Genomic DNA, 27,149 nt, shown 5'->3' with positions numbered 1-27,149 from the left:
TGTGTCCTCCCCAGTGCAAGTCCACCCAGATGGCTGACAAACGATGGATTTCCCCAAATAGCTGCCACACACTTGGTTTCTAAGTCTTCCCAGATACACCCAGTCACGCTTTCTGAACTTTTGAGCAAACACCCTTCCGGGTTCTTCAGCTTTCGGAAAAGCCCCTACGCATACGCACAGGGGACAGAGGCCCGGGAGTGGGGGTGGGGCGGAGGGGGAGCGCCCCAGCTCTGGGGATTCCTGCGCAGGAGTCTGGCTCGCTGCGAGGCCTCCTGGCTCAGCGCGCCCACCAGCCCTCACCAGCCTGCAACGAGCAAACGTGCTTCGCAGTCCTCTTTTCACTGGCTAAGAGCCAGCTGAATGAGGAGCAGCGCTATTTTTACCTCTCCGGCCGCAATCCTTTATATTAATTTGCAGGAAGGAAATAAATAAAGGATTAGGAAGGAAATGCTTGGCCTTAGGGTCTCCCGGAGAAGGGGGTTGGAATAGGAGGGGGGAGTATTTAAGATCTGGGGTGGTGGGAGAGGCAGGTAGATTTCTCTGGTTGATTGTTTCTCCCAAATCATCTTTGTCTCTGGCCTGGAAACCGCGGTACGCTTCTTTCTTCCCCTCTGGCTAATCTCTTATTGCCAGCCACCCCCCTCTCCCGCCCCCACCTCTGAAGATGCCACCGTCACCTCTGATGCTGCCTGGGATGCTGCATCACTCTGCTGCTTTTTTTCCCTCTCCCTTTTCCTCCACGATAAAGCATGCGCAGTGCGTCCTGTGCCAGGCAATAGCAACGGCATCCGTATCGGCATCAGCATCAGCATCAGGACCCGAAGGCGCGCTCGGGCGCGCTCTCGAGGGCGGGGCGCACGCCCGCGCCGCGCGCCCCCGCGCCGCTCGCTCTCACGCGCCGTCTCAGCATCCTCAGCCCCAGCAGCAGCCCCCGCAGTTGCTGGAGCGGCCGCGCCCGCCGCAGGGAGGGAGGAGCATCTGGGGAGGCTCCAAGTTGGCGGAGCGACTAGGACCCCCGGACTCTTCAGCGGCCGCCCGGGAGGGGCTGAGAGGCGAGCAGGGGAGGGGGCGCCGCCCAGCCCCTAGTCCCGAGACCCGAGCCCCGGCCCCCTGCCCGCGGCGGCACCATGCGCGCTGAGCCGGCGTGACCGGCTCCGCCCGCAGCCTCCCCGCAGCCCAGCCCGGCGCTCTCGCTGGCCACACCGAGCGGCGCCCGGGAGCTATGAGCCATGAAGCCGCCCGGCAGCAGCTCCCGGCGGCCGCCCCTGGCGGGCTACAGCCTTCCCCGAGCCTCCGGCGGCCCCCGCGGCGGCCCCGCCGGCCCGGCGCCTGCCCGCGCCCTGGCCCGCGCGCCGCCCTGCCGCCTGCTCCTCGTCCTTCTCCTGCTGCCTCCACTCGCCACCTCGTCCCGGCCCCGTGCCTGGGGGGCTGCTGCACCCAGCGGTGGGTATGGCCCCGGTGCCCTTTGCATTGCCTTGCCTGCGGGCCCCTGCAGAGGAAAGCGAAGGGCACGCGGGTCCGTGCGCTCCGGACACGTCCCGGGCCCGGCCTTTCCCAGCCACCCTGCCTGCCTCTCCACCTCTTTCCCAAACCCCTGTTCGTTCCAATTCACTTTTTGAAGTCCGTTTCTGTTGCATTCACTAAAAACCCATTCCAATTACTGTCGGTTCCACTGGAAGGTATTTAGTGGATGCGGGGTCCCTCAGCGATCTGTGTAACTTGGCGGAGGGGAAACCGGTGGACGGTAAATGCAGTGAGGGAGCAAGTTGCTTCTTGGGTGGAGAGCCTGGATGTGAATGCGGGAGGCTGTAATAATGATAGTGGTAATGTGTTGTTTCCTCACATCGCCTGCTGGGTTTATTCACTGCTGTTGGACTTAAGATGGGGGAGGGAAACTTCGGAGAGAGAGACCTTTAGTTTGTAATTCTCAAAATGCTTGTCATTATAATGAACAATTAACATAATATGATATTCAATACGTCGATGATTGGAAATCAGTGGAAGCAGAAAGCTGGCCTTGGCAGGAAAATAAAAGGAATTGGAACGCTGCCAGCATCTGCTTCCCTCTATGGCAGAGAATTTTTGCTCGTCTCAAAGTTTAAAGAAAAAGGAATTGTCTGTTTTGTTTAATGCATCAGTTGACAACCCGTGCCCGTGAATTCAGCACTCCAGTTATCTTAGGAGCATTCTTAGCTCTCCGATGGGATACTCCTAGTCAGAGTCCCATTGAGCTTTCTGTAGACTCAAGGGATGGAGAAGAGGGTCAAAACCTCTGAGCATGTTCATTTAACGTCTTCCTTCAAGTCCATTCCACCCCCCCACCCCGACTCCCCATACTTAGAAGTGTAGATTTGAGACTGGTTAGAAATACACATAAAAAACACTAAGACAATAAATAGTACATTGTCGTATAAGCCTCACTGGCCGTTAACCTATCCAGGCCATTTCATTGTTGGGATAACTTGCTTTGCTGTGTCTCTACTTCTTACCTGCTTATAAATAGAAAACTTTGTTTTTGCAATTGATGGAAAAACATTGTAGTACGTATGTATTTATTGGGCATATGTGTGTATTTGTGTATCTTTGTGCACCCCCCCCACCCCAGCTCCGCATTGGAATGAAACTGCAGAAAAAAATTTGGAAGTCCTGGCAGATGAAGACAACACATCGCAACAGAATAGCAGCAATGATACCAGTTACAGGAATGCAATGCAGAAAGAAATCACACTGCCTTCAAGACTCATATATTACATCAACCAAGACTCGGAAAGCCCTTATCATGTTCTTGACACAAAGACGAGACACCAGCAAAAACATAACAAGGTAGGCATGGGTCTGGGTATGTAAAAGTAGCTGCCATGGAGAGTTGTCTTTTGATTTGATTTGCTGCCACAATCCGATTTCACAAATTTTACTGCAACATTTTATTAGGAAATCAATCAATATTATGATAGAGGAGAGACTGGAGGAAGTAAACCTGGGATCTACTGGGATAGGATTGCTGTTTGTTTTTTTCTCTCTGACACTAATGTGGAATTTGAATTTCTTATGGTTTTTTAAATCCAATAGCTGAAATGTGGTCCATGTGTCTTTAAGTTGCATTGGACACTGAAGGGTAGTTAAGTGAGTATGTTTATGGTCCTGACTTATTTCTGTGAGGCTTTTTATAAGGGTGCAGTGTTCTACACCCCATGATGAAAACTGCTTTCAGTCTGCACACAGAAGATTGCTCTATGAGGCTATTTGTCTGCAGAGTCCCTATCACTTTCACGTAGAAACTGAGTGTTTAACTTTGATTTTAAATTTCTTTAATTGATCAGAGTAAAAAATACTTTTTTTCTGACATATTTTCAGCAGGTAAACAATATGGCATTTAAAAAGACTATAGTGAATATATACAAACTGTTTATGTAATATAGAGACCAGTTTTGGCCATCATAGTCCTTCAAGACTTCATCTGCATTCGTTGTGAGTCGTTGCTTTACTTTCCAGTTGGTTCAGAAAGTGACACTGATTTTTAAAAAGGCATTCAACAGAAGATGAGGAGCTTAATGTCCAAAGAGTTTGAAGGATCTTTTTTTCTTGCTTACTGCTCTTTATTTGAGTTAGTAATATTTTGGGTGCCAAGCAGATTTATACAACGGGTTGGTCATCAGTGCCTCTGTTCTTTATCAGGAGCAGAGAATAGAGTTTGTATGTCAGATATTTTACTTTGGACTATACCTGTTCAATTGAGAAAAGCAGTAACTGTCTAACATCTAGTGTTTAAGAAAAGTATCTGTGGTTCATATCATTGTTTTGATTTGTTTTCTAAAACATAGGTAAGTGGTAATGGTATTTATTCCCATTTTACAAATGAGGAGTTAGAAATTTAAGGCTTTTGGGTGATTTTCCGAAGATTGTAAAATGGCTAATATAAACTTCAAGAGGCCTGAACATTTCATTTTTATTATTTTTTACAAGTCAGGTTTCTGAGAAAATGCTTCCTATTCAATACAGAATATTATTGGAGCAGCTAATTTTGTTTCACAGTATTGTGATGTGGCTGTTACCCACCTTGGCTGAGATGAACTCCAGGACTCTGTTCTCACAGCCCTATGACATCTGCTCCTGTGTAACTTAATGGCTTGACTCCTGGATCCTGTCTGCCCATTTGTCTTGTTGATAGGATGAGTGGATGGTGACTTTAAAGAAGACGAATCCAAGGCCCTTTTGAGAAGTGCATTGAGACCCATTTTCTGGCTGTCCTAATTAATGAAACCTTCTGTGATTGGGTGGTAGGCTCTCGAACTCCGGTGCCTTTGCATAGGGTGTTGGAGGAATAACACACACACACACACACACACACACACACACACACACACACACAAGTTGCCTTAAAGTGTATTTCAAAGAATGCTCAATTCCTCCTGAGCTGAGACTTAAAAATATTTCAGAGGAATATTTTTATAACTCAAGTTTTAAAGGCTATGACTGATGCCTATCTTCTGGTCTAATGTTATGTGGTTGCTTTTTGGGTAGGCCATGGTTTGACTCCTGTATATCTTAATTTTTATGAAAATATGGTTTGTTAAACCTTGTCCTGCCACTCACGTAGATTTCTCACCACGGAACACATACTTGCTGTTGGGGCGTGGTGGTGGGGGTTCTTTTTATCTTAGAAAAAAATGCTTATACAGAAATTATATTTGGAAGCGTTTTTCTCCTTTTCTTATTAGTTCAATTCAACACACACTGGTTGCACATTTTTCCCATGCAAAGGAGTATGCTAAAGATTCAGAGATAAGAGATAAGGGTGCACAGATGGACAAGGCACCGTCTGACCCCCAGGAGACACTAACATGAGATAAGCAAGATTCTAAAAAGTGCCCCCCGCCGCTACAGGTATAAACAGCATCTTGTGTCGTGAAATTTCCCTTTGTGTTCTGTGATTTCCCTTTTATTTCTGTTTTTAAGCATTTCTGGAACGAGGTGACAAAAAGTGTCCCATAGGTTTCCTGCTGTGTCTTAAGATAACTGACTTGCCAGTAATAGTCATGGGAGACACTTGTCAGTTCAGCTGCTTTACAAATGTTTCAGCAAAGAGAGATTCGATAGAGTTTCATCATCCTTGCTTTTCTACAAGAAGTTTTGATTTTAGTATGTGTATTATGTACCTTTTTTTCCTTTCCTGATTTCATTGCACTCAAGCACATTTTAATGAATGCCTTAGAAATGCTGAATCACTGTGCCATTCTCGTGGATCCTCAGACCGGGGGTACAGGTGTATAGGGAAGTTCCCAGAGAGGGGTTGCAAGGCAGAGTTTTACATTTATTTCACAAACATGGAGTGTTGATCAGTCCTTATTACTTTACAACTGTGCAAGTGAAAATGTTATTAACTCTTTCACAATTCACGAGTTTAGAAACAGATGATGCAAAGCACCTCTGTAATAGTAGTGTTTCTGAAAACCTTAAAGTTCTCTTTGTCAGAGATTGTTTAGGAATCTTTTTGTCTCCAGATAAGGTGATGAATAACTTATTGTCCAAACTGTGCCATTTTTGAGAGTGACAGTGGGCACGCTTAATCATCAAGCTAGGATAATAGACATAAACTGAGATGGTCAAGAGCAGATGGGGAATGTGGTCACCTTGGATTGAAATGGTTATATTCCTTGAGTTTTGGTGCTTACCCCAATTCAAGTTTCTTTATAGACAGTTTTATTTTCTGATGAATTAGTGTAAATTTTTCCTTACTAGGAAGTCAGTTTACCACCTTATAGAAGTTTCAGGGTCTGAAATGGAAACATTTAGTTTTGCTTTGTTACCAAGACTTACCTTTTTTTATTTTTTAATGTTTATTTTTGAGAGAGAGAGAGAGAGCGAGCTAGCGTGCGCAAGTCGGGGAGGGGCAGAGAGAGTGGGGGTGCAGAGGATCTGAAGCCGGCTCTGTGCTGATAGCAGAGAGCCTGATGTGGGGCTTGAACGCAAACCGCAAGATCATGACCGGAGCCACAGTTGGTCACTTAACTGAGTGAGCCACCCAGGTGCCCCAAGATATTTATAAGCAAAAATGGATGATTACTAAACGCAAGCATTTTATTAACCACTAATGCAATATATTAATTAAATGGACATACATTTAAAAAGAGGGAGAAACAATTTGGATTCATTCATTCACTCACTCATTCATTCATTCATTCTGAGATAATCCTATGAGATCTGAATCCTAATCCTATGAGATCCTCTGAAGTTCTGGGCTGAGCCACACCCTGCAATAAAAGACAGCTTAACAGGAGGAAAACAAACAGAAGTTTTATAACATGTGTACCTCCTGTATGCATGGGGGAGACCCAGGAAAACTGAGTAACTCTTCAGAATTGCCCAAGTCACTACCTTAGATAATATCTTCAGCTAAAGACAAAAGAAGATGTTGGGGGTGGGTGGGTGGGGATCCAGTTGTGGGAAGCTATCAGGAAAAACACAGTAAGTGGTGAGAGAAGACTCTGCTTTCTCCATTGATGAGAGTTTCTAGATGTTTAGAATCATTGTCTTCCAGAGAGAGAGAGAGAGAGAGAGAGAGAGAGAGAGACCCTTACAAATGGAGAATTCTTATAAAATGGAAACCACTCTTACAGAAGGGTAACTTGTGCTCTGGTTTTCAGAACTTCTCCTGTGTCTGCTGTTTCTTAGAAATAATCAGACTAAAATAGTTCTTATGTCAAAGAAGTATATTTAGGATGGTGTATTCTTTCCCTTTTAGACCTTTTCGCGGAACTTTCCTTTAGTAACAAATTACTTACCCTGTATCCTGCTCCCTTGGGATTCTTTTCTCTTCCTGTTGGGAAGGGATGGAAGAGGTACACTATGTATAGCACAGAGTCTAGGGAAAAGAAATGTCACCTCCTTTGACTTCAGTTGGCCTGCACACAGCTCAATCTTTTGTTACCTTCCCTATTGTGGGGAGCCAGAGCTGGTGTGTGGAATTAAGAATACGCAGAATGAGGGGGCACAAGCCACCCACACGGGTTGACAGGTAGGTCCCCAAGCACCTGAGCAGTCCTCCGTCCCAAGTCACGATGAGCAGGACATAGACAGCAGAGAGAGCAGCAAGCACCTGTTACTTATGAGGCATTTGGGGCCGAGGTCACTAAGTTTTCAAGGGCTTAACTCCTAAATGCTAATTCTATTTTATTTTTTATTTTTAAAAATGTTTATTTATTTATTTTGAGAGAAAGAGCATGAGCAGGGGAGGGGCAGAGAGGGGGAGACACCATCCCAAGCAGGCTCTGTGCTGTCAGCACAGAGCCTGATGCAGGGCTCAGTCCCATGAACCGTGAGATCATGATCTGGGCCGAAATCCACAGTTGGACATTTAACCTACTGAGACACCCAGGTGCCCCCTAAGTGGTTATTTTAAAAGGTGCCCTGGGAAAACCAAAGTGGGAACTGAGAGTGGGAATCCTGAACTCAAGTTCTTATCTAAATGTCCAGACTCTGGGTGTGAGCAGGGTTATCAGGCTATAAAATGCTTAGGCAGCAGCTCAGAAACAACAACAAAAAAGTTGTTTTTCTCATCACAATTGACCCTGTGCTGCTTAGGAATTAATCTTTAGGAAAAATTTTAGGCACTGCCAGGATGGTGGAGATATTAAAAGGCACGGGCAGAGTTTTGGTCACGTAACCCATGAACATTGGAACAAAGCAAAATGTCAGTAGACACGTGACAGTTTGAAATCCTGTCCGTAACCATTCCCTTCTCTTGTTGAGATCCAGCCAAGAAAATAAAGCCCTTGAATAAGGTTAAGGTATTTGTTTGGTAAAACGCTTGGGTGAGGGTATGAAACACTTGTACCTGTTGGGCCATCTTTTGTAAGTTTCCCAGAATTTGTCCAGAATTACTGATATACATGCAGCAGGTGATTCCGTTTACAGCGCGTATACCTCCTTCCTCGGCCAATAAGTAATCTGAAGCTAAACGGTTATACAAAACCACCTCTGCTAAAGAATCGTGTTGTTGTTGCATTAACAATGAAGTCTTGGTGGGGCGCCTGGGTGGCTCAGTCGCTTAAGCATCCGACTTTGGCTCAGGTCACGATCTCACGGTGCATGGGTTCGAGCCCCGCGTCGGGCTCTGTGCTGACAGCTCAGAGCCTGGAACCTGCTTTGGATTCTGTGTCTCCCTCTCTCCCTCTGGCCCCTCCCCTGCCCTCACTCTGTCTCTGTCTCTGTCTCTGTCAAAGATAAATAAATAAACATTAAAAAACTTCTTTAAAAAGACTCGGGTTTGGTGTAACAGCCCAATGTATTCAGCCAGAGTTGCTGGCCGGTGGGTGTGTGCCTTAATAATTTGCTTCTGGGTGCCTGATTCAGCAGTGCCTTGTCCAGTCCCTATGAGATAGTAGCAGGCCTGCACCTGACGTAATGGGGATGAACCCTGCACACTGTTGATGTGAGGGAGGCAGGAAGACAGACTGAGGGTTCTGCTTAGTGGTTTGTGAGGGTAGTCCTGGGGAGACCATAGTACACGTATATAGACAGACAGGATTTCCCAGGGGCCAGCAGGGATGCAGATGTATTGGAGGTTGAGGGAAGAACCAAGACCATGGGGACTGTGCTCCTTGGGACAAAGTGCAGGTCTCATTCATCTGTGTGGTGTCGGTGCCTGGGGCAGATAGGGAGGATTGTAAAGGGCACATGCGGACAGACTCCTGCAGGTGCCACATGCTGTCTTGCAAAGTGTCCGGCATGGGAGCAGTTGAGCACCACGGAGAGCTGCGGGCAAGCTGCAGGGACCGGTTGAGTGCCTTCTGTTGGGCGAATGGGGGCTGAGTCAATAAATCAGCTGAGTAGAAACTTGGGAAATAGCCTTTGCTGAGCTCAGTAACATGCCCAGCAGTTACAGCAGCCCCCCAAAATGAGCTTGATTTCTGTCCATTGTGTAAATATATTAAGACTATATTGGAGGGCTTGAACAGGAGCTCTGAGTAGTGGCTGTGTGGGAGGGTCCCCCCAGGGTGGTGTAGAGAGGTGACCCTGTAACTGTGGTCCTTCCAGCGGGTGTAGAAGGGAATGCTGCGGTGGTGGCAGGATCTGCAGTCAGGAAGGGGTCCTCTCAATGGAAGTTAAATTCACTGAGTCCCAGGAGGATGCATAATGTGGGCCAATCTAATGGGTGTGGGGAAGGCAGGCAACCGAGTGAAGTGTTTAAAAGGGCTCCCATAAGGTTGTGAGATGGACGCATACCTTGGCCTTCCCAAACTCATAGGCGCAGCAGAGAGCAGCTTGGCAGCCAGAGTCCCACCCCACACCTGAGCAGCCAGCATTGTGGTAAGCAAGAGGTTCTGGGGTAAACACGTTGTTAACTGCAAAATACCCCCCAAGGGGGTCATCACTAGGGAGTTTAGATAAACAGGTGTTCAGTTCCTCAACCAAGTCTGCTGTGTCTTTTCTGGGTGTCATCTCTGCCATAGTGGAAGGTTGCAGAGGCGGTGTTTGGGATGAGGTTGTGTCCCATGACGTTGTGGGCTTGGGTGTTGTCATCTCCAGCGTTGCCACCGGTGGAGGGAGCCATCCCAGAGAGAGGGGTGGCTCTCTCAGGTAGTTACCCAGGAGGGGAACTGAGGGATCAAGGGGTCTAATAAGGTTGCAGAGATTTGGGGTGCCCAGATTAAGGTTTGCTTGAACCATCAAGAGCACTTACTAGTATCACAAATTCTCAGTAAGTCTGAGGGGTCGTTGGGTGCACCTTGTAAATAATTAGGCAGTACCCTTCTCCAAGGAGGTCTCCATCCATAAGTAGTAAGGGTTGGAGGCACATGTGTAGCTTGGTTTAAAGAAAACTTAGTTATATGGTCCCAACAATTTAATGTTTGGCTCTCTATTACCAGAGATGAGTCTGAACTACATAAGCCTATCAGCCAATTAGGGTTGAAATCAGGGCAATGTAATGGCCAGTACCCAGAGGTCAGGGTATCTGTGAACATGTAAGCAGGGCTGGTGGCCTTTAAGCTAACATCCATACCTGGTGGCTTTTGGGTGCCACACCTCTAAGGGCTGACTTCCAACACGTGCTGTCCTTCCATGCTGGGATGCAATTGTGAGTGAGTGCTTTATGGTCCGGCGACTTTGTAGTGTTGCCTCTCTGGGTTGAGGAGAAGCCCTATGACCCGGAGGGCACTCAAGGCCCAGAGTAAGGCCAGCAGCAGTGAGCATCTGTATTTTATAGTTTTGCACCTCCCCACTGACTGCCCCATGTGAAGATTTATTAAGGGGTTGTTATGGGTCAACAGTTCATTGGTAGCCTCCTCCAAAGCGGGGTAGGGCCAAGTGGTGTAATCGTATCGCCATGCTGTCATCTCCTCATGCTGCTGTCAACCAGCCTGAGTGCCTCTCCCCCCCCCCCCCCCTAGAGCTCCACGCCATCCCTTTAGTGGGTCTTGGTGCAATTATTTCCACCTCCTTTGGGGAGGTATGGTTAGGACAAAGCAGCCCTCCACTAAAGCCACCATACCTTGGAATTTCAGGCGGGATTTGCATGTCAAGCAGGTAAGTGTGCTCCAACAGCAGCACAGTGGGTCGATGTTCTTATGGGCCAGGACTAACTATGACCAGGGGGTCATAGCCCCCTTGCCCCTGATTGGGTTGCCAAGGAATTTTGGAAGGTGAGATGATCAACATTTTAAGTCTGTGACGGGACTCAGAACTGTTGGGAAAAATGTAGGTAATATTGTCCTGTAAGCTGAAGGCATCAAATTCCCCCACGATCACAGTCACAGGCAGCATGGCCTGGTGAGCCCAGTTGGTATGATGATCATGCTGGCCGTATGGCCTAGAGTTTAAAGTGGTAAGTGCCCTGGCAGCCAGAAAGTCCATTTAGGAGTCCAATTACTACCCTGTAACTTAAGGGGCAACTTGGGAGATGAAAGTACCACTGGATACCCTGTAGGAGAGCCCAGTGCGGTGTTATATGGGCAATAAAATGAGATCCTTGATCTGTGTCAGTGGTGTCTGGAGGGCCAAATGGGGACAGGATGTACTTAGAAAAGAAAGAGATTACCTGCCACCTCTACAGAGAGGAGAGCAAGCAATAGGCCAGTAGAACTATCCATAATTGTCAAGTGGATAGTGCCTGCTGACAGAGGGAATGGCCCTATGAAATTAACCCCCAGAGGCGAAGAGAGTGGTCCTCTTCCAGAACTGCAGCATGACAGGGCGGTGTGCAGTCTTTGGTTTAGGAGCATAATTTGCCATTCAGAACAAGCAGAATGCCCTCTGGTGGGCCCAGGTCATTATGGCAGCAGCTCCCCCATGCCCTGAAGAGATAAGGGACCCTTTGGCCAGGGAATAAAGAGCATGGAAGTGGTGACTAAGAAATGTCAGAATGGTGGAGCCAACAATTGATTGATGCATGTGGGGGCGGGGGCGGGGAGAGGGGCTGTAGTTTGGTGATGGTGGGTGGAGCAGGTGGAGCCGGTGGACTCACTGGTAAAGAGTTGGTGGCTGAGCTCCAACTGGTAGTGACCTAGCCAGGGCATCCACCTTTCAGTTAAAGACAACCCCTGGAGCTTGAATGTGCTGGAGCTTTGAATGTGCTGAAACGTGGGTAACCTTAATTATGACTAGTGCCTGGCCAATGTCCCTTCAAATTGGGACACCCCCAATGGGATGGCCTTGAGTGGGAAAATTGTCCTGCTGCCATTGGCCTGATCAAAACTCTAGTCCATTAGCAACCTCCCACGAGTCAGTAAAAATATGGACAAGAGGCTTGTCATGGGCAATGGCACTCTGCACAGCCATTTGTACTGCTACAAGCTCAGCGAGCTGAGTTGACCCGACTGGCCATCTTTGGTAAGTGTGGTGCTGCTGGCAGGATAGTATGTTGTCGTTCTCCAGAAGGCTCCACTGGGTACAGTGGTGGTGCTGCCATCGGGGAAATACACAGACTCCCCTTCTCATTCCATCAGCTCTTCCCAGGGGTTATCCCAGGTCACCAGGGACTAAGGCAGTGAACACACTGTCCATCAGTTCTTCAAGGGGACCGAGAGGACTGAGGAATGGGGAAGTCACATCCTCCTGTAATTTGGAAAGACCTGTCACATCAGGTTTAATCTGTTTCTGAAGGAACCATTCCCGTTTTAGCAGAGAGGCATTTATAGCTGTGTGAGCCTCCATTGGGAGGCATCCCTTGTCCATGTCATAATGGTAATATGGGTATAAAGGACAACAGGCTCCATTCCCACAAAAGCCTCTGTTTCTTTCCTTTGTTTTTTAATTTAATTTTTTAAAATTTACATCCAAATTAGTTAGCATATAGTGCAACAATGACTTCAGGATAGATTCCTTAATGCCCCTTACCCATTTAGCCCATCCCCCTTCCCATAACCCCTCCCATAACCCTCTGTTTCTTCCCCATATTTAAGAGTCTCTTAATGTTTTGTCCCCCTCCCTGTTTTTATCTTATTTTTTCTCCCTTCCCTTATGTTCATCTGTTTTGTCTCTTAAAGTCCTCATATGAGTGAAGTCATATGATTTTTGTCTTTCTCTAATTTCGCTTAGCATAATACCCTCCAGTTCCATCCATGTAGTTGCAAATGGCAAGACTTCATTCTTTTTGATTGCCGAGTAATACTCCATTGTGTATATACATACCACATCTTCTTTATCCATTCATCCATCAATGGACATTTGGGCTCTTTCCATACTTTGGCTATTGTTGATAGTGCTGCTGTAAACATTGGGGTGCATGTGTCCCTTTGAAACAACACACCTATATCCCTTGGATAAATACCTAGTAGTGCAATTTCTGGGTCGTAGGGTAGTTCTATTTTTAATTTTTTGAGGAACCTCCATACTGTTTTCCAGAGTGGCTGCACCAGCTTGCATTCCCACCAACAATGCAAAAGAGAGCCTTTTTTTCCTCATCCTCATCAACATCTGTTGTTGCCTGAGTTGTTAACGTTAGCCATTCTGACAGGTGTTAGGTGGTATCTCATTATGGTTTGATTTGTATTTCCCTGATGGTGAGTGAGGTTGAGCATTTTTTCATGTGTCGGTTGGCCATCTGGATGTCTTCTTTGGGAAGTGTCTATTCATGTCTTTTGCCCATTTCTTCACTGTATTATTTTTTTGGGGGGTGTTGAGTTTGATAAGTTCTTTGTAGATTTTGGATACTAACCTTTTATCTGATATGTCATTTGCAAATATCTTCTCCCATTCTGTTGGTTGCCTTTTAGTTTTGCTGATTGTTTCCTTCGCTGTGCAGAAGCTTTTTATTTTGATGAGTCCCAACAGTTCATTTTTGCTTTTGTTTCCCTTGCCTCCAGAGACGTGTTGAGTAAGAAGTTGCTCGGCCAAGATCAAAGAGGTTTTTGCCTGCTTTCTCCTCAAGGATTTTGATGGCTTCTTGTCTTACATTTAGGTCTTTTATCCATTTTGAGTTTATTTTTGTGTATGGTGTAAGAAAGTGGTCCAGGTTCATTCTTCTGTATGTTGCTGTCCAGTTTTCCCAGCCCCACTTACTGAAGAGACTGTCTTTATTCCATTGGATATTCTTTCCTGCTTTGTCAAAGATTAGTTGGCCCTACTTTTGTGTGTCCATTTCTGGGTTCTCTATTCTGTTCCATTGATCTGAGTGTCTGTTCTTGTGCCAGTGCCATACTGTCTTGGTGATTACAGCTTTGTAGTATAGCTTGACATCCGGGATTGTGATGCCTCCTGCTTTGTTTTTCTTTTTTAAGATTTCTTTGGTTATTCGAGGTCTTTTCTGGTTCCATACAAATTTTAGGATTGTTTGTTCTAGCTCTATGAAGAATGCTTATGTTATCTTGATAGGAATTGCATTGAATATGTAGATTGCTTTGGGTAGTATTGACATTTTAACAATATTTGTTCTTCCTATCTAGGAACATGGAATCTTTTTCCATTTTTTTTGTGTCTTCTTCAATTTCTTTCATAAGCTTTCTATAGTTTTCAGTGTATAGATTTTTCACCTCTTTGGTTAGATTTATTCCTAGGTATTTTATGGTTTTTGGTACAATTGTAAATGGGATTGATTCCTTGATTTCTCTTTCTGTTGCTTCATTGTTGGTGAATAGGAATGCAACCGATTTCTGTGCATTAATTTTATAAACTGCAACTTTGCTGAATTCATGAATCAGTTCTAGCAGTTTTTTGGTGGAATCTTTTGGGTTTTCCATATAGAGTATCATGTCATCTGCGAAGAGTGAAAGTTTGACCTCCTCCTGGCCGATTTGGATGCCTTTTATTTCTTTGTGTTGTCTGATTGCTGAGGCTAAGATTCCAATACTATGTTGAATAACAGTGGCGAGATTGGACATCCCTGTCTTCTTCCTGACCTTAGGGGGAAAACTCACAGTTTTTCCCTGTTGAGGATGATATTAGCGTTGGGTCGTTCATATATGGCTTTTATGATCTCGAGGTATGATCCTTCTATCCCTACTTTCTTGACGGTTTTTATCAAGAAAGGATGCTATATTTTGTCCAGTGCTTTCTCTGCATCTATTGAGAGGATCATATGGTTCTTGTCCTTTCTTTTTTTGATGTGATGAATCACATTATTTGTTTTGTGGATATTGAACCAGTCCTGCATCCCAGCTATAAAATCCCACTTGGTCGTGGTGAATAATTTTTTTAGTGTATTGTTGGATTTGGTTGGCTAATATCTTGTTGAGGATTTTCACATCCATGTTCATCAGGGAAATTGGTCTATAGTTCTTTTTAGTGGGGTCTCTGTCTGGTTTGAAATCAAGGTAATGCTGGCCTCATGGAAAGAGTTTGAAAGTTTTCCTTCCATTTCTATTTTTTGGAACAGCTCAAGAGAATAGGTGTTAACTCTTCCTTAAATGTTTGGTAGAATTCCCCTGGAAAGCCATCTGGCCCTGGACTGTTGTTTTTTGGGAGATTTTTGATTACTAATTTGATCTCTTTACTGGCTATGGGTCTGTTCAAATTTTCTATTTTTTCCTGTTTCAGTTTTGGTAGTGTATATGTTTCTAGGAATTTGTCCATTTCTTCCAGATTGCTCATTTTATTGGCATATAATTGCTCATAATATTCTCTTATTATTGTTTTTGTTTCTGCTGTGTTGGTTGTGATCTCTCCTCTTTCATTCTTGATTTTACTTATTTGGGTCCTTTCCTTTTTCTTTTTGATCAAACTGCCTAGTGGTTTATCAATTTTGTTAATTCTTTCAAAGGACCAGATTCTGGTTTCATTGATCTGTTTTACTGTTTTTTTGGTTTCGATAACATTGATTTCTGCTCTAACCTTTATTATTTCCTGTCTTCTGCTGGTTTTGTTTTATTTGCTGTTCTTTTTCCAGCTCTTTAAGGCATAAGGTTAGGTTGTGTGTCTGAGATCTTTCTTCCTTCTTTAGGAAGGCCTGGATTGCTATATACTTTCCTCTTACGACCGCCTTTGCTGCGTCCCAGAGGTTTTGGGTTGTGGTGTTATCATTTTCATTGGCTTCCATATACTTTTTAATTTCCTCTTTAACTTCTTGGTTGGCCCATTCATTCCTTAGTAGGATGTTCTTTAGTCTCCAAGTATTTGTTACCTTTCCAAATTTTTTCTTGTGGTTGATTTCGAGTTTCATAGTGTTGTGGTCTGAAAGTATGCATGGTATGATCTCGATCTTTTTGTATTTACTGAGGGCTGATTTGTGTCCCAGTATGTAGTCTATTCTGGAGAACATTCCATGTGCACTGGAGAAGAATGTATATTCTGCTGCTTTAGGATGAAACATTCTGAATATATCTGTTAAGTCCATCTGGTCCAGTGTGTCATTCAAAGCCATTGTTTCCTTATTGATTTTTTTGATTAGATGATCTGTCCATTGCTGTGAGTGGGGTGTTGAAGTCTCCTACTATTATGGTATTACTATCAATGAGTTTCTTTATGTTTGTGATTAATTGATTTATATATTTGGGTGCTTCTACATTTGGTGCATAAATGTTTACAATTGTTAGGTCTTCTTGGTGGATAGACCGCTTAATTATGATATAATGCCCTTCTTCATCTCTTGATACAGTATTTATTTTAAAATCTAGATTGTCTGATATAAGTGTGGCTACTCTGGCTTTCTTTTGGTGACCATTAGTGTGATAGATGGTTCCCCATCCCCTTACTGCCAATCTGAAGGTGTCTTTAGGTCTAAAGTGGGTCTCTTGTAAACAGCATATAGATGGATCTTGTTTTCTTATTCATTCTGTTACCCTATGTCTTTTGATTGGAACATTTAGTCCATTGACATTTAGAGTGAGTACTGAAAGATATCAATTTATTGCCATTCTGTTGCTTGTAGAGTTGGAGTTTCTGGTGGTGTTCTCTGGTCCTTCCTAATCTTTGTTGCTTTTGGTATTTATTTATTTATTTGTTTATTTATTTATTCATCTTTTCTCCCCTCAGAGAGTCCACCTTAAAATTTCTTGCAGGGCTAGTTTAGTGGTCACAAACTCCTTTAATTTTTATTTGTCTGGAAAACTTTTTATCTCTCCTTCTATTTTGAATGACAGCCTTGCTGGATAAAGAGTTCTTGGCTGCATATTTTCTGATTCAGCACATTGAGTATATCCTGCCACTCCTTTCTGGGCTGCCAAGTTTCTGTGGGTAGGTCTGCTGCAAACCTGATCTGTCTTCCCTTGTAGGTTAAGGACTTTTTTTCCCTTGCTGCTTTCATGATTCTCTCCTTGGAAGGCCTCTGTTTCTATCAAAGCCCAACAAGCAGCCAGAATTTGATGTTCTAAGGGGGTGTAGTGGGTAGCTGTGGAAGGCAGCCATAAGGTGCAGAAGCCCGTAAGGCAGCCAGGAGGAGCTGTGTTTAGTTCATAGACTCCAAGGTGCATAGTCCATGGTGGCCAGTGCCTCAACCCAGGAGGAGGAGCTGTGGGGATCTGGGGGTCAACTGATGAATTGATCTTTGTGCCAGCAGTAAGGCTGTTGTTGAGTCTCTCCCCAGTAAATGTGGGGGATTTGCATGTAACTGCATAAATGGGTTTAAGAATGATGTGTTGTCTCCAAAATAGGGTAAGACACGTTGGACTTGCCATAGTGTGATGGAGAGCTGAGGAGTTACTAACTCACATTTAACCACAAAGGAAATTTCTCGGCATTTAGAGGACCAGTTAGTACTCAAAAATTAAACAGTTGTGGCTTGTCCTTAAATTTTATGTGGGGCAGTAGCCTACCCTCTATGGTGTGGGTGGGTCACCAGCTGTGTTGGGGCCTCTCCCACCCCATCCTCCGAGGGGCCCTACATTAAAATGTCATCATTACAACACCAGGTGGTGCAAGTGACACTGTGAGGGTATTCAGGTCTTGCTGGCCAAGACTATGGGCAATAGCCAGCTGTTAAGATAGCCCATAGGCAGCCAGGTGAAGGTATTTTGGGTGCCTTCAAACGTGAAGGTGAAATGCCATTGGCACTCCTCAGTGACTGATACTGAACACAACGTATTAGCTAGATCCATCATGGCAAAGTAGTGCCCTGGAGCCCTCTGGATGTCCTCAGTTAACTGGAAAATGTTGAGAATGGGAGCCTGAGCTCTCATAACAGGGGGCGCCTGAGCATTTAAATTTCAGTAGTTGGCTGTAAGACACCACTCATTAGTAGTGGGCTTTAATATCAGCGAGATGGGAGAATTGAAAGGAGAAATGGTGTGTTTAATGACTTCCTCCTTTAATAAATCTTGAATTATAGACTGCTGTCCCTCTGTCCCCTGTCACAAGAGATATTTGGGGGGCATTTAACATCTTAATTGGGAGCTAGCAGTCATATGGACTCCGGTATACAGCTCCCACTAGAAAGATCAAGAATTTGGGTTTGTTCCAGATGGCACAATGGCATGTCAAGGCAACCACACCTATAACAGGAAAGGGTAGGGCCAAAGGGGCCATCACCATTAAAAGATTTTTCATAAATATTGTTCCAGTAGTGACATCCAATAGAAAACGAATACCTTGTACTATCCTGTTACTCCTTGTCCCTGGCTTATGTTTGGAGGGATTCCTGAGCAGCACTATAATTTGGGCTCCAATGTCAATGAAAGTGGTAAAATGTCTGGTATGTGTGTCATAATGGATAATTAGGGAAGTCCCCAGAGGAGGGACAAGTTCAGGGTGCCTAGGGCAGGGGCATTGGCAGCCCCTCTCAGAGATGAGGGTATGGGACCCTGGATCCTGCCACTGGGCCTGGAGCGTTCTGAGGGGCGATGGCATCTGCCCTCATTGGGGTTTGTAGGGGACGGCCGACAGTCCCTTGAAGTGCCCTCAGTGCCCGAGCAAAGGCTTCTAACTTATTTTTGGGCTGTGCAGAGATTAAATCATCAGGGATTGTGATTGGTGATCTCTGGAGTAGAGTGGCCAATACAGTGAGGCCTGATGGTCATCTCAAGAGGGAGGGGGATGGGTCAAGGCACTACCTGTCGGTGAGGACTGAAAAGAGTCCCAGGAACCCCCAAATCCCCTAGAGCTCCTCCATTGGCTTCCTGGCTGAGGGAGCAGTGGGTTCTGTTCACCTTTACTAGCAAACACGTTTTTGGCTTCAGGAAAATTCTTTTTCATGTCTTGCTACAGCACTGAAGCAGTCTAAAGCCTGTTGTATTGTGTCTGACAGTTCTGTGAGTTGTAATAGCATGTTATGCCTGGGGGGGGGGTTGCCGTTTAAGAAGAACTTAGATTATGGCCCTAAGGGCATCTTCTCTGGGTTGGAAATGGTCAGGGAGCCCGTGAGACCATGATACTCAGCAAAATGATATACCCATCAAACCATCCCAATTTGACATAAGAGGAGGTGCGCTTCCTCTGGAGTTGCCTACTGGTAGTGACCCTAAACTTGGTGATAATGCAACAGGCAGATGGGCCCCATGCCAAACTATAAAAATCCAAGTGAGGAGAGGCAGTGTCTTCCTCCTTATTCCTGTGGACTCTGGAGGTGTGGGGTGGTCTCTTCCTCAGAACCCATCCCCCCTTTTTTTTGTTTCATTTGTGTCTCCTCTCCTAGTGGCTTAATGCATTTGGGAGTGCCCCTGCTGTGGTGAAAAATCTGGGGGTTCTTTAAGATGTCTCTAAGGGCCCTCACTACTTTGGGATTTTTAAACAAATTACGAATTTTGGGGTCTTTGACCACTCTAGCCAGCTGGTGCATCTCAGCTGCTGTAGGCAAAAGCTTGAGGCCAGTTCCAAAGACTCATAAGAGCCAATCAGTGCCCTTCTTCTCCTTCCTTTGGACAAAATTTTCTAGAAAATGTTTCATTTGTATCATGGTATAGTTAGGTGTCTCTGTTTTTCATTCATGCTGATTGTCATTCAATGTTTTGGCATGATGGGTAATAACAGGGGACACCTGGGACAGAGGTTATTTTTTCCCCTGGCTCATAGGCTGCTGCCTCCTTTGCTAGGGTATCCCAGTCAACTTCCAAGGAGTTGGGGTCCACCTCCACTAGTGAAATGTTAGCCAGTGTACCGGGGAAAGCCCCCAAGCCCCAAGAACGTAGCATTAGTGATAAGGCATATATGTATGCCACTGTGCTAAGTAAAACCTAAGCCATTTGAGCAGGGGTCTTACAAGAATCTGACCTCTTCTGGGAACTTGGGAGGGGCTGGTACCAGATGCTTGGGAGCCCTACTTAATTGAGAATTTGTTTTGCTGCACCATGGCAGGCATGGGACTTCTGGTGTCCTAGGGAGTTGGGGATAATCTGTGACAGCAGCCAGGAATGCAGCAATGTAGAAGAAGCTTGCCTTGATAGTGTTTGCTCACCCGGGTGCCATGATGCCCCTGGTAGAGATGTCATGGGATAGGGCTGGTTTCCCAAGCTCGGCACGTGGTCCTGATTACTGATGCACTGGGCCCAGCAGCCTGCCTCCCCTTTTGGCACTGACCTAGGGAAACTCTCCTTAGTTCCTAGGACCTGATAGCTGGAGCCCCTGGTCCCTGCCTGAAGGATCATCCTTAGTTATCTCACCTTGGCTCAATGCTGAACTTTTGCGTATAATCATAGCCCAACATCTCCAGACCCAACACACAGTGGGGTCTCGTTTAGAGTAATGGGAAACCCATCCACCTCAGACTGAGTTCTGCTGGTTGTCCTCTGTGGCAGAGTCTGACCTTGCACAGCACTCTCAATTTAGGGTGGGGACTCGAGACAGTACCTGGCAGGAGCAATACATAGCTGCACAAAGCAACTCCACAGACCACTAGTGGGTAATGGTTCCTTCCTAGGGAGACTGAGCAGTCTGGGAGAGGAAGTTCATAAGCCATTTGCGGCTCAGAGTAATCGTATGGGATACAAACTCTGCCCATATTCCGTCCTCATTGCCAGTTGGGAATCCTACACTCGAGCCCTTATCTAAATGTCTGGACTCTGGGTGGGAGCAGGGTTCTTATGCTGTAAAAAGTCTAGCAGCAGTTCAGAGAAACAAAAGTTGTTCTCCTTATCAGATCTACTCTCCACCACCCCAGATTGAAGAGAGAGAAGAGAGATGTTTAAATGAGTTTAGATCATGATGATCGTTATTACATCCCACTCTAATGCAGAACAAGGCTGGTTCCACATTTCCTCACCATCCAGAAGCCAGCTGCTCCCTTGTGCTTGGTGTGGGACAGCAGAATGAGTTACAGGGTCCTTTCTCAGAATTCGTACAGCGGTGACCATTAGGTTATATGATATTACAAACTTTTGTGCTGGCCTCACCGTTCTGTCCCGGTTTTCCAGGTGTTCCTAAGCAGTTATTACAAAATCGTAGTATATAAAATTCAGGCTTGTAATGGTTTTGTATGTAATTCCTGGCATGTTGTAGGCTGTCACTAAATAGCTGTTGAATGAATTGAGGATTGGACACTCATACGATAGAAAGAGTACAGTGCTTTCTGTGAAATTTCATGTTATAATCGAATTGGCATTCAAAAGATCCTCATGTTACTGTTGAGAATTTTTGGCATAGTGACATATCAGTAGGAGAGATAATTTTGATCTTGAGTTTTTAGTGCTGGATAAATCACACTCGCTATATATTTACATTACCTAAAATAGTGAAACCATCTATATCAACAGTTCTTAGATCATCCCTATCACTGTCACCCATTATTAACCATTAATGTGGATAATCAAGAGCTGACCACGTGGTAGTTTTTGTTATTGCTGTGGGTTAGTTCTCAATGGTGGAATAAGAGGTGTATCCACTCATGGTTTCCAATAAATCAGATTTACATCTGTTAGACATTCAGTTCTGCTTGGTTCAGCAAACATTTATTGAGTAACTCTTTTCTTTTTTTAATGTTTATTTATTTATTTTTGAGAGAGAGAAAGAGAGAGCCAGCAAGCAAGCACAAGCAGGGGAGGGGCAGAGAGAGAGGGAGAGAATCTTAAGCAGGCTCTGCACCGTTAGCGCAGAACCTGACGCAGGGCTCGTACCCATGAATTGGGAGATGATAACCTGAGCCAAAACCAAGAGTCGGATGTTTAATTGACTGAGACACCACAGTGCCCCTTGAGTACCTGTTAGGGATCAGGCACCGTGCTAGACTCTGAAAGAAGTGGCAAAGAGTAACGCCCAGTCCCTACCATTGCTCATAATTGAATGGGCATCAGAAACAAGGCAGTTGGTGGTGAGTGGTTCGTGTCAGTGCAGTTGCCAGTTGTAAGAACAAAAATCTGTGGGCACCCAGGAAAGTCCAAGAAAACCTCATGGAGGAAGAAACAATTGAGCTGGCCCTAAGGAGCAGTTAGGAGGTAAGTTTTCAGGAGGTGGAGAGGGGGTGGAAGGTGGAGGGTGAAGGACACCTACAGAGTCAGCAGGCAAAGGCTCTGGCCTGTTTGGAGGCAGTGGGGAGTTTGGTGCGGTGGGTGTAAGAAGGGGAAACCGGGGCGCCTGGGTGGCTCAGTTGGTTAAGCATTGGACTTCGGCTCAGGTCATGATCTCGCAGTCTGTGAGTTCGAGCCCCGTGTCAGGCTCTGTGCTGACGGCTCAGAGCCTGGAGCCTGCTTCAGATTCTATGTCTCCCTCTCTCTCTGCCCTCCCCGCTCATGCTCTGTCTCTCTCTGTCTCAAAAATAAATAAAAACATTTAAATAAAAAAAAAAGAAGGGGAAACCCAAGTGTGGGAAATTCAAAATCATTAGGCATTAGTGTTATGTTTGTAGTCAATTAAAAAGAAACTCACTAATTCCTCTAAAAACCCAGTAATGTACATGCTTATAGATGTGGCAGTATTTATTTCCTTCACAGTGAAATAAATAAACTTATTTATTTATTAAAAATCAGGTGCAAATGTATTTACTTATGAGAAGACAAATCACAAGTTAACAATTTTGTGTGTGGGTGTGTTTCTTCCAGTTGTTTTCAACTGTTTTTTTTTTCTTTTTCTTTTTTTTTTTCTTTTTTTGCAGTTGAGATCTATAGTTAGTGTCTTTGTAAAGAACAAACAGCTAGTCAGTAGCAGACAGAGCCAGGATTTGAACCCATGTTTTATCCTTCACAAAGCACATGCAGGAGAGAGACTAGGGTCCATGGGAGTGGTCAGTGGTGAGTGTGAAAGTCAAGGGGTTTGGATATTCCAACTGAGATGGTGAAGCCCTGCGAAGTCAGGAGGTCAGCACGTTGTCGGTGGAATGTTGATTGAGTGTCAGTTCTGTGGCTCCTCAGGGAATTCCCCTTCTGCTGGCAGAAGATAGACCATAAACATAGCAAGGGCAGCACCAGCAACAGTGACACAAAGATGTCAGGGATTGACAAATGCTTGAGGAAGAAATAGTGTATATGGTAGAAGATGGGGTGGGGTGATTCTTGGGTGGGAGTCACTCCTCTTTACATGGGGTTAGCACACGCTGTTGACTTCACTCTCCCCACTCCTTGCTGCTGAACACCCAGCCTTCCTCGTTTCTGATTCTTGCTTGGGCCCTAGAGATGTTTCTTTGATGCTTTGGTCCCATGTAGTCTGGACTGTATTTGATCACTTCACCCTGGGTTGATTTGATGGCCACTGTGCCTTTCAGCGGTCTGTGCTGAGCTGTGCCATTCAAAGTCTTGCTTCAGTATGTGTTTCTAGGTAATGTTTCCTGCTCTTTCTGCATAGGGGTTGATTTATTCCTGCTAACTATGTAACTATAGTAAAACATTGGTTTGTGAGCATAATTCGTTCCAGAAACATGCTTGTAATCCAAAGCACTTGTATATCAAAGTGAATTTCCCCATGAGAAATAACAGAAACTCAGATGATTCATTCCACAACCCAAAAATAGTCATATAAAAATGATTACAATACTGTAATATAATACACAATAATAAAGGAAACACAAAATACATAAAAAAATTAACCTGCACTTATCTTTGAAAATCTTCGTGACTGGTGTGAGGGAGACGAGAGAGGAGGGTTGTTGTGTAGGACGACTTTCACTATCATAATGGAATCACTGCTATCTATTGGCTCATTGGAATCTGTTTCTTTTCATGCAACTTTAACAAGGAACCTATCCAATGACACTTGCTTTTGCCTCCTTTTGAGGATTTCGAGGAAATGTGACATTGCATTGATGATCATCCACAATCCCGTAGCGAGAGAGGAAGGCAAAGAGGAACCGTTGGCTCAGCTGGGGTCATGTGACATTCGGCGTCACATACTACTCGCATTGCGAGACATCTCTTGTTTATCAAGTTAAAATTTATTAGAAATGTTTGCTCGTCTTGCAGAACACTAGCAGAACAAGTTACCCGCAATGCAAGGTTTTATTGTAGTAATGTCAGTCTGTCTCACTTATTCTCAGGCTTTGTTAACAGAGTAGGCCACTGTCCTTCTCTCTGGAGCCAGGCAGTAAACCAGGACCATTTAACTGCTTGATGCAGTTGCCTGGGCTTGGTGTCATCACCCAATCTGAGAGTCAGGTCAGTCGGGAAGAGAGCTGTCCGTCTGCCTTCCTCCTTTTCCCCAGTGGCACTGCTGTTTTTCAAGCCATCTGACAGTGAACCTGGGGAGTCATCTTTGACTCTTTTCTCTCCTTCATCTTCTCTCTATAAATAGTCACTTATTAAGTCTTGACGTTTCTCCCTTGAATGCATTCCTCCTCCTCTCTCTGTATTGTGTTCTTGTCATTACCTCTTGTCTCTCTCTGTCAGCCCATCAGTCCCACTGCTGACAGATTAATCTCGGAACACCTACTTTATCCCATGACTCCCTTTATTCACATGCAACAAGCATGATTTCAGCTAGGTGGATTTTACTTGTGGAGCGAAGGAAACAATGTGAGGCATTCTGGAGAAGAGCTGGCGCTCCCCTTCCGCACACTGTATATGTGTTTGCTGTTCTGCAGTCCCTTCGGCATGTTTCCAGGCCTGTTTACCCAAAGGTCAGCTCATCACAGGAAGTCATTTTGTCTGGATGATTCCACTCATATCCGTCCAAACTCTGGGGATAGTTAGCGAAAATCCTTGTGATCAGTGGTAACAACCTAATCTGTCAGTAATGAGTTCTCAGGCCTTTGTTTTAGAGTCAAATACTCTTAAATTCCTGCTTCAGAAGATCCTGTCTTCTCCATCTTTAAGATCTGAGTAATTAATTATTTCTACAGTATAAGTCTTTATGAATAAAAATATTTTATGCCTGTCCAAAATGTACGTACTCACAAGGCTTTATTCACACAGTGTTTGATTCAGAAATGACGTGGGTGCCCTTTAACCTTATGAAAGACTCATTCATTCACATAATTCATTCATTCATAATCTGCTCAGCATCTGAGTTTGGTAGTTTTACAAAGGAGTCTTTTGTGTTTAGAATTTATATAAATTCAGTACAATTTTAATCAAAGCCAATGCTAGGGATCTTATTATAAAAAGGGTAGGTCCAGTTACCGTAATTTACTCAGAGTAATGAGAAGTTGAAAACAATCATGTTCATTCATAGCAAATTAGGCTAAAGTTTTTGCTTTTTATAGAGTAACATGAAAAGTGCATTCTTCATCATGGGGTACCCATCCTGGGACAGAGCCAAATCTGTGAATTGGCTCGATGCTCCAAATAGGTATGTATGTATGTATGTATGTATGTATGTATGTATGTATTTATTTATCTATTCATTCATTCATTCATTCATTCATTCATTTATTATATAGGTTCCTCCCATGGCTAAAGAGTAGACAGAGGCTACTTTCCTCATCTGAAGGATTTCAAATTAATGAGTTCAAGGTCTACTTTCATTTCTGTTGTGAAAGATATTTATTTGTTAACTAAATGTTCTCTATTTAGAAATAAAAAGGATGGAAATTCGAGTAAGTCTCCTCTACTGATAGACACTAATTGGAGAGAGTTAAGTTCAAGGAAACCAAAGAACAGAAGTATAAATAGGACCCGATAACTAATAACTGTATTGCTGTTTAATTTTGATCTATTATTATATAGTCGAGGACATTCACCTTCTTCTTATCTGCGTGGCGTGCCCACTTGAGGGAGTCATGCTGGCTCATTTTTAACCCTAGGTGGATACTGGGAACAGGATAATCACATGCTCCTGGATCACTTCCTTCTGCCTTCAGTGGGGTAACGATTAACTTTAGAAGTCAAATCTAAGCACACCTGGAGGCATATCATAAAAATATTCCAGGACCACGAATAAATTGATTTTTGAGTCTTGCCGATGGGCTCCATTAATAATATAAATCAATCAACACTTAGGGGAGTCCCTCATCTTCCATGTGTCTTCTTCCTTTTTACTGTTTCAGCTAAGTTGAATGCATTCAGTCAGCTTGCAGTTCACTCCACCATACACTGACAACAGCAAAGATAGTATGTTGCCTTTGTAGTGACCTAAACAGTTTTACCGAGGCGTCTTCACATCTAAAACCTCGCATAGTCCTCGAAGCCAACAAAACAGGTTTTGTTACTAGTGATGCTTATTTCTGCGTTCTAGAAGAGAAACCCAAGTCCAGGGACGTCAGGTCAGTTGCCCCGGTCTTGAAGAATCGTTGGCATGATGAGAATGACCTGAACTTCCAGTCCCTTAGTCCTTCATCGCACACATCTGTGGGTTGGACAGGGGACGTTTCCGTCCCGTTTAGACAACTTTCCTCGCTATGAAGAGGGTCTGTGAACTAATGACACCAGAAAACACAGCTGCGTATACTTTGGCCTTCTGTACCCGGTTGGTGTTTTTGCCCTTGCCCCCGCCCCACATGAGAACTCCAGATAAATAATTTTGCTTAAACTCCTGACATGTTTGCAGTTGTTTGGCTTATCTGCCTACCATTTCTTGTTACTCTTCCTTAACTTTCTTTTTTTTTCTCTACCGGATTTCCTTCCTTGTTAACTGAACCAAGGGTGTTCGTACTTGGAGTTCCCAAATTATAAGTTAGACATTTGACCACTCTAGAAAAGCTTTTCTCTTTTGGAAAAATATTCTCTAACACAGGAGGCTGCAGCCTGAAGAAATAGGTCTTTGAAACAGGCTGAATTTACTAAGAACTGGTTCACTTACCCTCTATTTTTTACTAACACCCGATTTAAACTTTTTGTCAGCATGTGATAACCAGTGCTCCTCACAGACGTGATGTTATTTCAGTGCAAAACAGGGAAATTGACACCTTAATGATACAGTATAGGCATTTATTTGTGGGGAGAATATGACTTGGCGCTAGGTTGTTTAGAATGTCAGATATTCTTTGACTTCCTTTACTAACTCGTTTGCGACACGGTGTGGGGGAAGGATGGTTGGGGACGCAAGGGTCATATCTGTTAATACCAGCTATGCTAAAGCTCCAGTTTTCTTCTCAATAACACGGACATAATGATAGCCCCCACCCCAGAGGCTGTGCCTGGCTGAAATAGGATTGCCCGTGTAAAGTGGTTTGCACAATGCCTGGCATATAGGAAGTACTCAGTAAATGTTACCCATTAATTGCTAGGTATAGGCCTAGGGAATCCAAGCTGTGAACTGCCCTTTTATGAATAAAGGATTGTTTTGCTCAAAAAGAAAGTGAGCTTGAAAGTAATTGTGAGGACATTTGTGGGGAGGGGTGACGCTCAGGGTCTCCCTGGTTTTACGGCTGCAGGTGAGCTTGACTGAGTCACCTCAGAGGGAAGCGGCCTACTTACGCAGGAGTAAATACTTGGAGATGCGGGGTGGTGTCTTAGGGCCGCAATCCTGTGAGCCGGGTTGAGGCAGGA

General features: G+C 44.5%; 1 protein-coding gene across 3 annotated transcripts in view; it reads left to right on the top strand.

The window, feature by feature from the left end:
• The first annotated feature begins 1,229 nt into the window (after positions 1–1,229).
• Positions 1,230–27,149, top strand: part of ADAM23 (ADAM metallopeptidase domain 23) — a 171,627-nt gene continuing 145,707 nt past the window's right edge. For all 3 annotated transcript variants that reach the window (XM_049615076.1, XM_049615074.1, XM_049615075.1), the window contains exons 1-2: positions 1,230–1,443; positions 2,606–2,823. In XM_049615076.1, coding sequence (XP_049471033.1) covers positions 1,230–1,443; positions 2,606–2,823 — 432 coding nt within the window. The remainder of the gene's footprint in view (positions 1,444–2,605; positions 2,824–27,149) is intronic.

This window comes from Panthera uncia, assembly GCF_023721935.1.
Source record: "Panthera uncia isolate 11264 chromosome C1 unlocalized genomic scaffold, Puncia_PCG_1.0 HiC_scaffold_3, whole genome shotgun sequence".
Taxonomy (NCBI): Eukaryota; Metazoa; Chordata; class Mammalia; order Carnivora; family Felidae; genus Panthera; species Panthera uncia.
This window is presented reverse-complemented; position numbering and strand designations above follow the sequence as displayed.